We start from the raw sequence: 17847 nt of genomic DNA, 5'->3' as shown, positions 1-17847 counted from the left end.
GAACAAGCCAAAACAGTGGCTGCCCAGATCTGTCCAGCTGAAGTTTGGTTCAACCGTACCTGCGGACACAATCGCGCAGGTGCGCTTTCGCAGAAGCAAGATACTTGGCGCAGATGCGCAAATCACACAGGTGCGGTGACTTAACCGCAGAAGCAGCTTTGCAGAAGCACCTCTTTCTCCGCAGGTGCAAAAATCGGGCAGGTTTAATGAACCAAGCCCTAATTTCATCAGGTATACTCTAATGTTTTTCCCCCAAACTCAAACTCCTCCATCTCTCATATACTCAAATTCTCCATTGCTCTCAATTTCTACTGCTCGTGCACAAGGCAATCAGGTACTCATCACCACTCTCTCTCTCAGCTGCCTTATTTCCAATTTTCTTCTTCTTCTTCTTCCTCACTGTCTCTCCCCACAGTCCCGTTTTCTTTTCCCATTCTTGATTAGGGTTGATATTAGGGGGAGGAAATTGGTTGAGAGTATGTTATTGTGTGCTTTTGTTGATTGAACAATAATTTTGGGTAAAATCTGAGTACCAAATTTGTGTAAAGAAGCATGATTTCTCACTGCTTGCAATGTGTTTGACTAATTGTCCAAAAGAATATCTTTTGCTCAGTACCACAAAATCGGTCTTACTAGGGTTCTACGTTCATGTGCAAAAATCATATTTAGAAGTGAAAAGATTCAAAATATTTTGGGCTTTTGAACCCTCTGATGAACATCGCAGAAGCGAAAAAGGTGCCGCAGATGCGGCCTCGCACCTGCCTAGAAAGTTTCGTAGGTGCGATCTATGAGGAGATGGGAAAAACCGTAGAATCGGATAAAAACTTGCAGAAGCGGGACCGCACCTGCGATAGTCTTTCCGCAGGTGTGGAAGCTGGGCAGAATTCCCAATTCCAGTAGCTTTGCATCTGGAGCTTCCCGGGCTCATTCGGCTCGATTCTTTGGCCTAATTGCTTTGTTTAAAATTGCCTAACATGATTTTACTGCCCGACTAACGTTGTTTTGATTTTTTTGAAGGTACTTTAAGTTGAAATGGACTCGAACATGAACGAAAATGCCTCACTTGATCATGAAATTGAGGAGGAAGCTGTGGATGAACACTTTGACCAGTCATGCTTCATGTCGGCTGATTGTCACTGCCGGTATTCTGACAACCTCCTCAACAAAAAGATAGTTCTTGAAAAGGGGATTGCCGAGGAGAAATTTGCCGAGTTACTCCCAGAATTCTATGGCCGTCTTTAAGCCTTCGGCTGGCCGTGCTTTATGCCTACTCCGTGCAAAGCCAATGAGGAGTGGGTTCGTGAGTTTTATGAGAATCTTAAGCATACAAACTTTGCTGACCCACAACTCACCATAAGGGTAAGACAGTGAGGTTTGGGACTGAGCAAATTAATGACATACTCAGGACTCCTGTCCATCCACTCGAGCCAGTGCTAGAAAAAGATCATTGCAACAACACAGAATGGCTTGTGTCTAAACTCTATCCCGCAAGCAGGAGAGAAAAATGGGCCAACAAGAGAAGGGGTTTGAAGTCGATCGACTTCACACCTAAAGCTAAAATATGGCTCTACATCCTGTGCAACAGTATATAACCTCATGGAAATGTTTCAGATGTATCATACACTAGAGCCTTGATCATTGCATGCCTTCTTGATGCTATTCCTGTGAATATCGGCCATTATATCCTATGGGAGCTGAGAGAGTACTTTCATAACGCCAGCCCAGGGTTGATGTTTCCTTCACTGATCACAGAGTTGTGTAGGCGGGCAAAGTTTGATGTGTGCAACACCGATCATTGGTTGCCGGCCGACAAACCCTTTCATCTATTGAGAGTACGGGTGAGGGCAGTGCAGTCAAGAGCAAGAAGAGGAAAGTCACCACTGTTGGCGGATCAGAGTCGTCCTCACAGGCAGCAGTGCCTGAGGGACCATTTGGGATGTTGAACTCGCAGCTTGGCATCATCCGTGACATAGTGTCACAGCTCCCCAGTAGACCCTCACACCCCCAGCCTAGGTCCGAGTACTTTACCAGAAAAGACATGAAGACCTACCTAGAGTCACAGAAAAGGCAGGCAGAGTCTCATGAGATGAAGGCAGCATCTGTTAGCAGACTCGAGGCAGCCATTGGACACTTGACCAAGGCACATGTAGATCTTCAGGCAGACTCCGAAAAGGAGAAAGCGAGAAATAAGAAGAAGGGCAAGTTTATGATCAAAATGTGGAGAGGCATCAAAGCCATCTTCAAATGGGAGAAGCCGAACAGGAAGATACCTGTTGCTGATGTTGAGGATAGCGAAGAGTACTCTTTCATGTCGAGTGCTGCTGATGATGATGATGATGCTAATGATACTGATGATGATGAGGCTGAGAGTTTTCAACGGCAGTGATTAGCCTTTCTCCCACAGTATGCTAGTCTGATGCAGACCTCAAGGAGATCCTCATACTACCATTATTGTATTTTGATATTGTGCAGTGAGGACACTACAATATTTTTAGTTAGGGTGGCTTTAGGGAGTGCACTTTATTTGTACATTGATGCTTAATTTATGCCCTTGCTAGGCTTATGTTGTTGTATGGATATTGTGTGCCCTAGCCAGGCTTGTTTTATTTTTGTTTATCATGTGCTCTTGCTGAGCATAGTTGTGATTGGTTATATAGTTGCAGTTTAGTCACTTTTGTTATTCTATTTTGTTTTTCTTTATTTATTTATTTTCTTTAGTAGTTTCTAGTTTATGTTATTTTCTGTAGTGTTTATTTTATCTTGTTTAGTAGTTTTAGTTTATATTATTTTTATCTCTTTTAGTAATAATATACTTTTCAATAAATGTCCTTGGGTTTTTTTTATGCTACGATTCTTTCCCAAGGAATATTTATTTGTTGAACCGGGTGACGTTTCCCTATGACGGATGGCGTGACTACTTTCTTAAGGGAATTAGTCTTGTTTTGTTATGTGGAGACTTTTGGATTGTTTGGTACTAATAAAATTAGTCTCTTGTATGTGAAGTGTGAATTAAGAATACCCCTTCGATTTTTGGCCTTAAATTGAAAAAGTAAGTTGCATGGGGAAGAATAGTTTTTGTGACAACTTTTTGGCTCATTTGGTGACTCTTTGCCCACTAGTTGGCATGATATTGCTCTAAATGCTCTTGTTAAGAAGTGGAATTGATCCGTCTTGATTAGTTCATGTGCCATGTATGTTAGTTTTTGTTATAAATAATTTTTATGTTTACTTCTATCATCTAGAACTTCCCCGGTTGGTCTTTCAATGCTAATGTTAATTATGTTTGATTGGAGGGATAACCTTAGGCATTCTTAGTAATCTTTGAAAAAGCCTCTTTAGCCTTTCAAGCCTACCATTGCATAAATATTATCCCTAGTTTACCCTATTTGAGCCTTTAACCTTTTCTTTGGCCACCTCATTACAAACTTTTACCCTTTTGTGAAATAAGTTCCTCTTTTGAACCAGTCCCTCCTTAAATATTGAGAATGAGACTAAAAGCCTAAGTTGGGGGTGTTGGTGTCAAGTTGGAAATTGGTAAGGTTGTACATTGAAGGTAGAAATATATACCTCAAAGTTGTTCATATGAAGTTACTCAAGCTCCGAAAGAAAATAGTAAAATTTATATTAAAAAAAAGAGAGAGAAAATATGTATATATATAAATATTGAGTCTTGAGAAAATTAGAGAGGTACTTTAAGGTAGTTCTATGTTGGTAACTAGATCCCAATAAGGGTGATGTGGTTTAAAAAGAAGCAAAGTGCAAAAAGAAAGAAAAATGTGAGTAGTGTTCAAGGAGAGTGTAGTCACTTGTATCCCAAATGCTTATCCGACCCTTTCCTAAACCTACATTACAATCTTAAAAAGTCCTTATGGGATCTCCAACCGAATGTTCTTGAATAGGCGGCAAATTAAAATAAGGGCAAGCTTATGGCATGATATTTTGTAACACTTGAAATTCTTTATAGAGAGTGAGTGTCTTTGTGAATTTGTCCCTTGTGTTGTATTTGTAAATATGGTGATTTTGGGACTTTCTTTCTTATGAGGGCACATGAATTAGGATGGATTGGTGACATTGATGTATCTCGAAACGAGTGAATTGAGCATATGTAGTAGACTAGTGCTTTTGAGTCACTTCTTAAGGCTTTTTGATGACACTTGATTATTTTTAAACTCCTTTGCATTTCTTAAAGTTGTTTTAAATGAGGGAGTTATTTGGTTGAGATTCACATGCTTGAACCTAATTATTAGTACCAACCAAATCCATAAGTATGGTGCGTAATTGGAGAATGTGATTTGTGTATGATAGCAATGCCACTTGTGCTTTAAATGGTAGAACCTCATTGAATTGTTGGTTTTGATTTACTTGAGGACAAGAAAAAGCTTTAAGTTGGGGGTGTTGATGAGTGGTGATTTTACCACTTATTTTAGTCTCTTTTCTTTAGATTTTGCATCCTTTAATTATAATATGAGGTTGTTTATGGTGTGTATTGCTAGATTTTTAGGTAAATGATGCCATGAAGATAGTTGAATTCAATTGAAGTAGAATTGAGCAAAAAAAAGTACAAAAGTGCAAAATCCTTCAATGATTCTGCATCTGTGGAACACTCTTCGCATATGCAAACTCGCACCTCCGAGGTGGAAGGCCGCATATGCGGAATTAAGCTTCCTTCTTAGGGACCGCATCTGTGAAAGAAGAACCGCTTCTGTGGTAGCGCATCTGCGCATAAAATACGCATCTGCGATTGCGCATCTGCCATGCAAGTCCATTTCTGCGGAGCCAGAGTTTCCTTTCAATTTTTGCATCTACAATAGGCTATCCGCATCTGCGGAGCCGCATCTGTGTGGATACTTCCGCAGGTGTGGTTAACAGGCTTCAGACCTAGGCAGACTTGGAAATTCACATCTCCTCAATTTCAAACCTACAAATACACGACCTAGCAGATCTTTTGGAGGATCTTTGGCTTATTTTTAGTTCCTAGACTAGAGAAGACATGTTTTGGAGCTAGGGTTCTTGCACACACACTTGGGTCTTGAAGATTTGAAGCTTTTGGTTGAATATTTCTTACTCATTTATGCTTATTTCTTCATTTCCTTGCTTTGTATTGAATATTTAAGTGTGTAGTATTTTTTCCAACACTTGAATCTTGTTTATGAAAATATTCATATTTAAAGTGTGGATTAAATATCTTGTTGTGCTTATGTATTGAATGATTTTTATTTATTATGAAGTGACTTATTGTTTCTTTAATTATTCTTGTTCTTTAATGTTTCCAAAGGGATTAGCTAACCCTAGGACACACCCATTAACTTCGAATTAATTTTGGGAAAGATTATTTGGGGTTGGGAAAGATTAATTAACAAGAACTTGAGGCTTTAACCCTCACTTTATAGATTCTACCTAGGCATAGGATTGAACTACTTGTAGCCATATCCGGGGTGTGTTTAATCTCTTAATTGTTTTAGGGATAATTCAATTAGGAAGTCTTGTTAGTCTTCGGAAGAAGCTAATATATAATTATTATCCAAGGCTAATTAATATAAACTCGCTCATATTTGTCAAATCGTGAAATATATTGGATCGTTACTTGAGTGTAAATCCCAATGCATCCATGCTTGTAGCCATTGATCATTTTACTTTCTTTCTAGGTTCGTTTACATTTTCGCATTTAGCTATAATATTTTCTCAACGAGCATTCTAAGTTTTTGGCATTGTATAATAAGTGATAATTCTCTTACATTCCTAATCGGCTACGTATTGTTCTTTGCGGGATTCAACCCCGACTCATAGTTGGGTAAATTATATTGCTTGCGACCGTGTCCATTTACTTTTTAGTAGTGGATTTGGACGTCATCAGGAACGAGCCCGCAAGTGCGGGGTTTGTGACTGCATAAGCGATGGAGCGGGAGAGGGGTTACTGAGTTCCGCATGTGCAGAAAATTTGACTGCAGAAGCAGTATCGCAGAAGCGAAGAAAGGGCCGCATGTGCGAAGGGCCCTGTGCAGTGTATAAGTCGAAGGGTTAGAGATTTCATCTAATTTTTGGACCTTTTGAGCTCGGTTGGGGGCGATTTCTGAGGGTGATTTCACGTAAATTCTTGAGGTAAGTCACTTGTGTTAGCTTTTACTCACCAATATTGAATTATCATTGAATGTTTCGACTAGTTTACATGATTTTGAGGTGTAATTTGACAATTTTGACCTAGGGATTTAAAAATAAGAATTAGGGATTTGAATGAGGAGTTGATGTCAGAATGTGGTAAATTTGGTATGGTTGGACTCGTGGTGGAATGGGCGTACGTATTTTGTAACTTTTGTCAGATTTTGAAACGTGGACCCTACTGTTGACAATTGAGTTGACTTTTCAGATTTTAATTGGGAAACTTAGTATTTTCATATGGAATTGATTCCTATAGCTTGTGTTGAGTATGTTGAATTGATTGTAACTTGATTCGGGGCGTTTGGAGGCCAATTCGCGAGGCAAGGGCTTATTGGAATAGAGAGTTGCATGGTCTGAGGTAATTAATACTTCTAAAGTTGGTTCTAAGGGTAAAATTCCCTGAATTATGTGATATGTGATTGGTGTGGAGGTGACGTACATGCTAGGTGACAGGCGTGTTGGCCTGCACCGTAGAAACTGAGACTTAACTGATTCCGTGGAGTTGTGAGGTCAAATAATTTTGTCATGATCCATATATTCTCCACGTGTTAGAGAAATTGAGCTGAGAATCATGTTAAGAATCGTGCTTAAGCTATATACCAGTATTATTGGGACCTACAAAGGTCGTGTTGCTGTTGAATTATTTGCTTGATTTGAAATTATGTACTCAGTCACATTGATCATTTGCATATCATATCTCAGTCTCTGTTGTAATTTATTGATTTATAATATCATTATGTTGGGATGATATTTATGACATTGTAAGCCTGAGAGACTAGAGAGATTGATGACTGAGTGAGGCCGAGGGCCTGATTATGAGGATATTTTTTGGAATCGGGCAGCACACCGCAGCATGTTTTATTAATTAATGCCATGATTGGCTTATTATTTCGTTTGGGCTGGATCTGTCCTTCTGGAGTCTGCACACCCACAGTGAGCGCATATACCTACTGAGTGCGAGTGCCGAGTGCTAGGGTTGAGCGCGAGTGCCGAGTGATTTGGGAAGATTGAGTGACTATGAGGCATGAGTGATTGTGAGGACTGAGAGGCATAAGTGACTGTGAGGATTGAGTGGATGGGAGGACTGAGTGAATTGATACTCAGAGAGTATACATATGATATTTATCACTACATTGCATTACAGTTGGCATGCCTTATTGATATGCAGATATAGAGATGTATAATTCCTCATCCCAGTTATACCTGGCACATTTTACCTATTTGAGCTTAAATTATTTTTACATGAAAAGATGTATACATTCCTGCTCTATTATATCTATATTTGGGTTGTGCCTATTGAGCCCGTCACTACTTTTAGCTCAAGTTTAGGCTTGTTACTTATTCAGTTGGTTGTACTCATACTACACCATGCACTTCATGTGCAGATGCAGGTACTTTCGGGTATGATGGTTGCTAATTTCAGAGCTTTTATTTGTTCGGAGATTCTCGAGGTAGTTGCTTTGGCGTCCGCAGACCTTGACTCTCCTCCTTTATCTTATAGTTTTCAGTATACCATTCTATCTTCTTAGATAGTTTTTAGACCATGTTATTGTATAGATGCTCATGTACTCAGTGACATCCAGATTTTGGGATTGTTATATCTAGTCGCGATATTTTGTATTAGTATTTATGGGTTTTTTCTCTTAAACTTATGTCATTATGTTTTCAAACTAAGGAATTAGTGATTTATTGTAGTTGTTGGCTTGCCTAGTACTGCGATAGGCGCCATCACGACAGGTGAGATTTGAGTCATGACAGGACTAAAACTAAAGCCAGAAGATACTAATAAGTGGTTAAAACCTACACCTATCAACTCCCCCAAACATAAGTAATTGCTTGTCGTCATGCAAATAGATTAGTTCCCATTTCAGAGAGTCAATGAGACTTGACATTATTCTTTTTTGTCCATTTCATTCTTTTTCTCACTTGATGCTCATACTAGAGATAGTTTCCTTTTTTTATTTCTTCAACCTAGCTTTTTATTCTCTTTTTGGCTGTTTCTTTCTTTTTTTTCTTTTCTTGATTTATCTTTGCATAGAGATGATCATTTCTTTCATCTTTTCGGTGCCTTGATAGCTCTTTAAAATTCCTCAACCCTCCCCCTAAACTTATGCCTTAAGACACTTATTTCACAAGAGTTTTAAGGAAGGTCCAGGTGCCAAGAGAGGATTACAACAAAACGAGTAAAGGCTTATAGCATGGTGACCAAATGAAAAAGCTAAAGGGTCAAAGGGGGTTGACTAGCGATAATAACATTGGTTGGCAATAGAAAGCTCAAATGGACCAAGAAAAGCCTACAATCATCTCCCAACCCGAGCAAACTTAGGATTTCGTTGTGAAGCACATTTGAGGTAAGTTCTAGACCAATTGCACGGATACTTGGACTAGCAACAAAAAATTATCTCACCCCTCATGCAACTAGACCGTAAAAGAGGATAGAGTCGAGAGCCTACAACAACCACAATCAAGTGAAAGATCACTATGGTCCAATAAACCACCCAATGATAACCAAAGCCAACTCAAGAGTCTCAAAGTCACTAACTAGAGATATTTTCTTGTAAAAACCTTGTTTCAAACCATAAGCACGTAGTTAAGTATGTTGGTGCCAAATGAATCATGAATAATGCTTTTTGAGAATGACTTGATTAGGGATTTTATTCATTACTATTACTATTATTATTACCTAAACACAAAAAACATACTCATTTCCATAAGAATGTTGTCACACCATCCATCCTAGGGAAGAGTCACCCGGTTCACACAAAACTTCCTTTGGAAAGAATCATGACATTAAAAACCAAAGGCCTATTATCTATGCTACTACAAAAAACATGAAAGCTACTAACATAAAAAGAAGATACTAACAAAACAAAAATCTAAGTAAATAATAAAAGAAGCTAATGAAAGCAATAACTAACTAACGATAGATAGACTAAAAATAAGAAAAGAAATAGAATTATCCAATTATTATAGTTCAAATGTATCCAAATGTGTCAATCAAATAAACTCCACCCTCCCAAAGAAAAGTAAGAATTGTCCCCAATGCCTAACAAAATAAGAGTGGAAAGAGGGAGGGCAAAGAAACTCCCTAAGCATCCTTCGACATCTTTGTGTCCCCAGTAGCATCAACTCCCGTTGGCTCAACCAACTGTATCTCATCATCATCATATCTAGGAGTATTAGGAGTAGCAAACATTGCACGCACTGCGTCAGCAGTGTCGATAGCAAGTCGTGACTCATCAGACTGTCTAGTTGGTGAAACCGGTGCAAATGGATCTATGGCAGACTGGTTTGGGTCAAGCAACATGTCAAATGGCAAATCCCTAGCTGCCGCAGGTCGGATCACCTCCTTCCTAAGCTTATCAACTTACCTCTTGCTGGCCTGGGACTTTCTAAGCTTCTTCACTTAATTGTTTAAGTCCTCAATAACTGACCCATGTTTTACCAAGTGTCCATGATCAACCTTTGATTTTTCAGCATCTTGCGCAGCTTCTCATCAAGATCAATAGAAACCTATGGTGTCTGTGTGGATGACTTCCCAGCAACAGTACTGGATATCTTAGACAGCATTGATGTAGTTGTTTGCATCCAGTTGTTGAGACTCGCCAATGTCTGGGAGACTCGTAGAGCAGATAGTGGTGCTGCGGGCATGGGCACCGGCCTCAGAACTAGAGTAAGGGCTGTCATGGGGGCTGTCCTAGGAGCTATGGATGAAGCTGAAGATGGTGGTGGAGGCATAGCAGTTGTACTAGAAAATGGCTCAACTGATGTAGATGGAATATCAGCTGTGTCAGTAACAACCACTACCGGTTCATCAGACTGGCCTGTAGTGGTAGAAGGTTGAGCGCTCTACTTCAGGTTGGTTGGATCCATCAATGAGTACCACTCAAACATCTTCTTCAGATTCACCTTTATATCAAATGTTCTTGGCTCTACCTTTGCATCGGTGAGGTACTATATGATAGTGTTGGGTTAAGGGTAAGCCATGTTAGTATGATGTGCTACTAATGTGATGTTGTCTGACATCACGACACTCACATTGATCAGGTACCCGACCATGATAGAAGCCATTAGAAATGCATGGGGAATAGGCAAGATGTTCTCATTCTGGCTCGAGTCAAGCCCGCTACACACAAATGTCTACCAGCCTTTTGCCTCAAAGCTCAGTGTGTTCCACTAAATGGGAACACCAACAATGATCCATGGTGTAGGTGGTCCCGGTGGTGCCAAGATCTCAGCAGGCCATGGCCGGGCTTCTTCTTTCAAAGCCAACTTCTTGAGGTACTCTTTTTGTTCAAAGTCTTCAAACCCCAAGTACGTGCTCAGAGTGTGCTTATCAAACCTCACCTTGAGATTGCGTACTTTAGTCACATTTGTCCCCTTGTGGATGTGAGAAATGCTGGCATAGAACATGTGTACAAGGTGCTCCTTGGCATCTACTACTCTCTCAGTGAACAACATCCAAGACTTCCTCGATCTGAACTGTCTCAACACTGTAGAGTTGTATCTAGCTAGATCCTTCAACAGAAACTGCCTCTTATGCGTCAATGATCTCGTCGGCCATAAAATCCGGAAGTCAGTGAAACCAGCCAAGCTAAGAAATATGTCCTCACATATCTCCTTCTTTTTTGACCTCTCAACACTAGTGGATTTACCCTCTCCCCCTCTTCCATCATCAGGGACATCCAGAACAGTCTGCGCATTCGACTCTGGAATAGTTGCTAGCTCAACAAGCCATGACCGGGCTTCTTCTTTCAAAGCCAACTTCTTGAGGTACTCTTTTGGTTCAAAGTCTTCAAACCCCAAGTACGCGCTTAGCGTGTGCTTATCAAACCTCACCTTGAGATTGCGTACTTTAGTCATCTTTGTCCCCTTGTGGATGTGAGAAATGTTGGCATAGAACTCGCGGACAAGGTGCTCCTTGGCATCTACTACTCTCTCAGTGAACAACATCCAAGCCTTCCTCGATCTGAACTGTCTCAACACAGTAAAATTGAATCTATCTAGATCCTTTAACAGAAACTGCCTCTTATGCATCAATGATCTGCACACAAAACATGTGCAGAAGAGTAGCATGAGTACACCACAACGGTACCCAGTAAGTGCCAAGCCTAACCTCGGTAGAGTAGTGATGAGGTCAGGTCCGGGCCCTACTGGGATATAATAGTAAGACAGAGGATATAGTAAAATAAAAGAAGAACGGAGAATTGAACAGAAAGCTTTTACATAAAAGTAACAACACAGCACAATGGAATAACAACAGGGGCATTCCCGAGATACCGTCCCGTAGTCCCAAAAGTAAATACACAACAGAGGATCTCCCGAGATACCGTCTCATAGTCCCAAAAGTAAATATGCGAGGAGATCTTCCGAGGTACTGCCTCGAAGTCTCAAAAGTAAATATGCGAGGAGATCTACCGAAGTACCACCTCATAGTCTCAAAAGTAAATGTACAGGGTGATCTCCCGAGGTACCACCTCGTAGTCCCAAAAGTAAACACGCAGCTCAGCCGATAAATACAATAGTTAACAGCAAGAATTCTATAATTAAGGTTGATTCAAATCAAGTAAGGCAGGAATTCAACTAGGCATGCTGCACAGAATTCAAATAAATATTTAAGACACATAGACATGCGAATCTAGGCTAAACAGGGTAACTACACATGCTAGTATAACTCAATTAAAGTGTAACATGCTATTACTCAATGAAAAAATGATTTTTACAACAATTTGCCCGTGTACGCACTCGTCACCTCGCGTACACGACGCTCACATATAACAGAAGTATCACAACAGTACCAATCCTAAGGGGATTTTCCCCACACAAGGTTAGGCAAACAACTTACCTCGAACCAAGCTCAATCAATCCATAAGAATGCCCTTTCCTCGATTATCTGACTTCGAATGGCCCAAATCTAGCCAAACACAATTACATATCATAAATACAACTATAATAGACTAATCTAATTAATAAAATCAAGAATTTAACAAGAAATTCGAAAATCGCCCTAAAAAGCCTCCCCGAGCCCACAACTCGGAATCAGGTAAAAGATATAAAATATGAACACCCGTTCACTCACGAGTTTACACGTACCAAAATTATCCAAATCCAAAATCAAAATCCCAATCAAAACTCAAAAACTTAGTTGAAGAACTTCTCCCAATTTTTCCCAAATTGCTCAACCAAATTCCTTAATTAGATGATGAAATCAACTATAGATTAGTGGAGTATAACCATAAATGAGTTAAGAATCATTAACCCCAAAGTTCACTCTAAAAACCTTTGAATTATCGCCTTAATCCGAGCTCTTAAAGTCCCAAAATTGAAAATGGGATAAAACCCTCGCTTTGCTGGCTTCCAGTCGCACCTGCGATGCCGCATTTGCAGAAAATCCATCGCAGGTGCGGAAATGACTTAAGAGGGATGGGTCCGCTTCTGCGATGAGGTGGCCGCACCTACGCGTGCGCACCTGCGGACATTTGTCCGCTTCTGTGAACTCCCCACTCAGCTCGCCTTCCGCTTCTGTGATCCCTTCTCCGCAAGAGCGGCTCCGCTTCTGCTGTCCTAGTCTCGCACCTGTGCCCATAGGCCAGGCCTCTCTAAACTGCACCTGCTCTTCTCCTTCTGCATATGCGAATCCGCACCTGTGATCACCCCACCGCAGGTGCGATTACCTCAGAAGCTTGAAAGCTTCAGCAACTCACACAAGTCCAATTTCGATCCGTTAAGCATCCGAAACTCACTCGAGGCCACCGGGGACCTCAACAAAACATACCAACAAGTCCTAAAATACCATACGAACTTAGTCGAGCCCTCAAAACACATCAAACAACAACTAAAACACGAATCACCCTCCTATCCAAACTTAATGAACTTTGAAACTTCAAACTTCTACAACCTATGCCGAAACCAATCAACCCACGTCTGATTGACCTCAAATTTTTCACACAAGTCATAATTGACATTTCGGACCTACTCCAACTTCTGGAATCAGAATCTGACCCCGATATCAAAAAGTCCACTTACGGTCAAACTTCCCAAAAATTCAACTTTTGCCATTTCAAGCCTAATTCAGCTACAGAACTCCAATTCACAATCCGGACACGCTCCTATTTCCAAAATGACCCAACGAAGCAAACGGAACAGACGAAACTCCATTTCGAAGTCGTCTTCCCAAAATTCCGACTACGGTCAAAATCCTAGAACTTAAGCTTCAGCTTTAGGGACTAAGTGTCTCAAATCACTCCGAAATCACAAACAAAACCTCCCGGCAAGTCACATAAGCAGAAAAAGATACGGGGGAAGCAGTAAATAGGGGATTGGGACTAATACTCTCAAAACGATCAGCCGGGTCGTTACAATAGTTCCTTCAACACTTAGCCATTTTTAGTCCACCCTTCTTGTCTGTAACACTCAATCCTGTAGAACACTTCAAATCAATTTAGAACAACAAATAACATCTAACTACAAAAGAAAAAGGAAAAGAACATGGGTTGCCTCCGATGAAGTGCCCGATTTAACGTCGCGGCATGACGCTATGTCAAAGCAACCTCAAGTGAAGTAAATGACCGCCACCACGTGGCTGTATCCAACCTTGCCCAAGTAGTGCTTCACTTGGTTACCATTGACTCATAATACTTCATTGTTCTTGTTCTTCAAGTCTAATGCACCTAAAGGTGTCACACCAACTCTTTATTCCACGAACTTGCATATGCGTGGTACTGGAACCCATCCAATTCATTCAAGTGTGCAACCCGCAAGTTAGTGGCTACATCCTAATCAAGATTCAATTTCTTTAGAGCTCTCATTGCCTTGTGCTCTAGTTTCACTGGAAGACGACAAGCTTTCCCAATCACTAACCAGTATGGAGACATTCTGATATGTGTTTTGTAAGTCGTCTGATAAGCCCATAATGCATTATCAAGATTCTTAGACTTTTCCGTCCGATTAGCATTCACCGTTTTAGACTCTTTATCTATCTATTGGAGACTTTCACTTGTGCACTAGCTTGTGGGTGATAGGGAGTCATGACCTTGTGAGTAACACCATACTTACTACGTAATGTGTCAAAAGCTTTGTTGCAAAAATGAGAACCCATATTGCTTATGATTGCACGCCGAGTACCAAATATTGTAAAAATAGTTTTCTTCAAGAAAGTCACTACACTTCTCACCACATTGTTTGCGTAATGCGATGGCCTCAACCCATTTGGAATCATAATCCACCGTAACCAAATGTAAGTGTTTCCATAAGAACTCACAAAATGGCCCATAAAGTCAATGCCCCAAATATCGAAAATATTAATCTCCAGGATGGTTGTGAGAGGCATTTCATTTTTCTTTGAGATTCCACCGGCCTGTTGACATTCAACACATCTTTCCACTAAATCACTAGCATCCCTGTAGAGAGTAGGCCAATAGAAACCATAACTAAGAACTTCGACCGTTGTTCTTGTTCCACCATGATGACCCCCATATGGTGAAGAATGACAAGCCCCAAGAATATCGTCTTGCTCTTCTTCCGATACACATCTTCTAATCACCCATCCGTATGAATCTGGAAAACTTATGGTTCATCCCAATAATAATCTTGACAATCTCTCTTGAGCTTGTTCCTTTATTTTTAAGAGAACTCATTCGGAATGATTCCACTTACAAGAAAATTTGCCATGTCCGCAAACCATTCCACCTCTTTCATTGAAATTGCCAAAAGTTTCTCATCAGGAAAGGAATCATTGATTTCAAGGCCATCATATGACTTACCCTCCTCCTCTAAACGAGACAAGTGGTCCGCCACTTGATTTTCATTACCTTTCATATCTTAGATATCAATATCAAATTCTTGCAACAAGAGTACCCATGTCATCAACCGGGCATTAGAATCTGTTTTGCTCATAAGATATCAAAGTGTCGCATGATCCGCGTGGACAATAATTTTGCCACCCATCAAGTACAGGCGGAACTTCTCATTGCAAACACAATAGCAGGAAGCTCTTTCTCCATAACGGTATAATTGACTTGGGCACTATTCATGGTCTTACTATCATAGTAGACCGAATGAAAAACTTTATTGATACATTGCCCCAAAACAGCCCCAACCGCTACATCACTTGCATTTAACATGAGTTCACAAGGTAAACTCCAATTGGGACCGGTATTGATAGGAGTAGTGGTCAACTTGAGCTTCAATAGTTCAAAAGCCCTCATACAATCATCATTGAAATTAAACTTAGCATATTTCTCAAGGAGCTTACACAATAGGTTCACCACTTTAGGGAAATCTTTGATAAAGCGTCAGTAGAAACCCACATGCCAAGGAAATGCCGCACACCCTTCACCGATGTTGGGAGTGGAAGCTTAGAAATCACTTCAATCTTCACCTTGTGAACTTCAATTCCATTCCTTGAGATTTTATAGCAAAGGACAATACCTTCCTCAACCATGAAATGGCATTTCTCCCAATTGAGCACCAAGTTAGTCTCTTTACATCTAGCCAACACTTTGTCAAAATTTTCCTGACAATCATCAAAAGAATCTCCAACCACCGAGAAGCCATCCATGAAAACATCAAGGTAGTCCTCCACCATGTCCGTGAAAATAGCCATCATACACCGTTGAAATGTCTCCGTTGCATTGCACAAACCAAATGGCATCCTCTTGATAGAAAAAGTTCTATAGGGGCATATAAATGATGTTTTCTCTTGATTTTCTGGAGCAATGAGTATTTGGTTGCAGCCCGAGTAACCATCAAGAAAACAATAGAAAGCACGGCCGGCCAATCTATCAAGCATTTGATCTAAGAAAGAAAGTGGAAAATGATCCTTCATTGTAACATTGTTGAGCTTGCGATAATCCATACAAACCCTTCAACCAGTCATCTTCTTATAGGAATCAACTCATTCTTATCATTGGTAACCACCTTCATACCCCCTTCTTTGGGACACATTGAACTAGAGAGGTCCATGAACTATCGGAGATGGGTTAGACAACCCCGGCATCAAACCACTTGATAATCTCCTTATTGACAACCTCTTGCATAGCCTCGTTGAGTCTTCTTTGATATTCAATGGACAGTTTAGCACCATCCTCCAACTTGATCTTATGCATGCAAAAGGCAGGGATTATACTCCAGATATCTACCAAAGTCCACCCAATAGCCTTCTTTCTCTTTTGTAACACCGCCAATGCGGAATCTACTTGCACGCTAGTCAAATAAGAGGAAAGAATAACTGATAAAATAGAACAAGGGCCAAAAAATTCATATCGAAGGTATGGAGGCAGTGGCTTCAACTATAAAGTAGATGGCTCTTCAATAGAAAGCTTTGTAGGAGGATTCTTCCAATTCTCAAGATCCAAGGACAATTTTCGGTCTGCGTAGTTATACGACCCCATTCCTTGCAAAGAGTTCACACATTCCATGAAACCATACATCTCGTCATCATCAAATTTGAACAAAACGGCCTTCAACATATCACCAACATCAATTGTAGCACTTTTATCATCAACAATAACATCGGTCACTACGTCTACAAAAGAACACACCTCATTGCTATTTGGTTGCCGCATAGACTTACACGCATGGAATACCACTTTTTGCATCACCAACCCGGAAAGTGAGTTCTCTAGTTTCAACATCACAAAGAGCTTTACCTGTAGCAAGGAAAGGGCTCCCTATAATGATGGGCACTTAATAATCAACTTCACAATCTAGAATAACAAAGTCCGCTATAAGAATGAATTTATCAACCCGAACTAAAATATCTTCAATCACACCCAACGACCTCTTCATGGTACGATCAGACATTTGCAACCTAATAGAAGTTGGTCTTGGTTGCCCAATTTCCAAATTCTCGAAAACCGAATAGGGTATCAAATTCATACTTGCCCCAAGATCACAAATAGCTTTAGCAAACTCGGTACTCCCAATTGTACAAGAAATCGTGAAAGCCCTGGGATCCTCGAACGTATGAGCCGTTGAATAAATAATTGCACTCACTTCATATGTGACCTTATTAGTTTCAAAATTCATCGACTGCTTCTTGGTTACAAGATCTTTCATAAACTTTGCATAACCGGGCAATTTCTCCAAAGCTTCTACCAATGGCACATTGATTGAAAGACTATTTTGAATGATTTTCTTGAATTGATTCTCAACATTTTGCTTGGCAAGTCTTTGAGGGTATGGAGGTGGAGGCCTAGGAAATTGTGCCTTCACCTTTTGCACTACCGGTTCCGGTATGTCAATGATGTGTTCCCTAGACGGGTTCACCTCCTCTTGAGTCTCTTCAAAAATATCATTAATATCAAGATGAACTTCTCATTTGCTTGAACAACATTGTTTGGGGTATCTTCTTCTTTCATCACTTGGTCATCATCATCAAGTCACCTTTCACCTGAGGTGGGTGTATTTACGCCTCTTCCACTTCTTGTGATAACCGCCATAGCATGCCCCATATTGTTACCACCATTGGGTTCACCACCGTGTCACTTGGTAGTGCACTCTTAGGATGAGAATTTAGAACTTGAGAGATTTGCCCCATTTGAACTTCTAGATTACGGATTGATGTGTTGTGTGAGCCAAGTTGGGCATCCGAATCGGCTTTCTTTTCCATCATTTGGTTGAACATGTTCTCAATACGTCCCATCTCATTATTTGACGAACTTGAATCGGGGGAAGGATAAGGAGGTGGGT

At 40.4% G+C, this 17847-nt stretch overlaps 1 protein-coding gene across 1 annotated transcript; it reads right to left on the bottom strand.

Moving 5' to 3' along the window:
* Window positions 1-13931: 13931 nt before the first annotated feature.
* On the bottom strand, window positions 13932-17609 carry LOC138898511 (uncharacterized). The gene is made up of 8 exons (XM_070184580.1): window positions 17549-17609; window positions 16903-17438; window positions 16447-16805; window positions 16159-16359; window positions 15494-16019; window positions 15110-15404; window positions 14812-14966; window positions 13932-14054 (listed from the first exon to the last, which is right to left on the bottom strand). Exons 1-8 carry the CDS (start codon window positions 17607-17609, stop codon window positions 13932-13934), a joined length of 2256 nt encoding a protein of 751 aa, XP_070040681.1.
* Between the last annotated feature and the right edge of the window lie 238 nt (window positions 17610-17847).

The sequence above is a fragment of the Nicotiana tomentosiformis genome, chromosome 9, assembly GCF_000390325.3.
Source record: "Nicotiana tomentosiformis chromosome 9, ASM39032v3, whole genome shotgun sequence".
Taxonomy (NCBI): domain Eukaryota; kingdom Viridiplantae; phylum Streptophyta; class Magnoliopsida; order Solanales; family Solanaceae; genus Nicotiana; species Nicotiana tomentosiformis.
This window is presented reverse-complemented; position numbering and strand designations above follow the sequence as displayed.

Excerpts from the sequence above, each read along its gene's own strand:
- LOC138898511 (XM_070184580.1), bottom strand. The coding sequence starts at position 17,609 with ATGGGGCATGCTATGGCGGTTATCACAAGAAGTGGAAGAGGCGTAAAT. Across the intron at positions 17,439-17,548 it reads CGTAAATACACCCACCTCAG|AGACTCAAGAGGAGGTGAAC; the intron begins GTGAAAGGTGAC and ends ATATTTTTGAAG. Across the intron at positions 16,360-16,446 it reads GAAGAGCCATCTACTTTATA|CGTGCAAGTAGATTCCGCAT; the intron begins GTTGAAGCCACT and ends TTATTTGACTAG.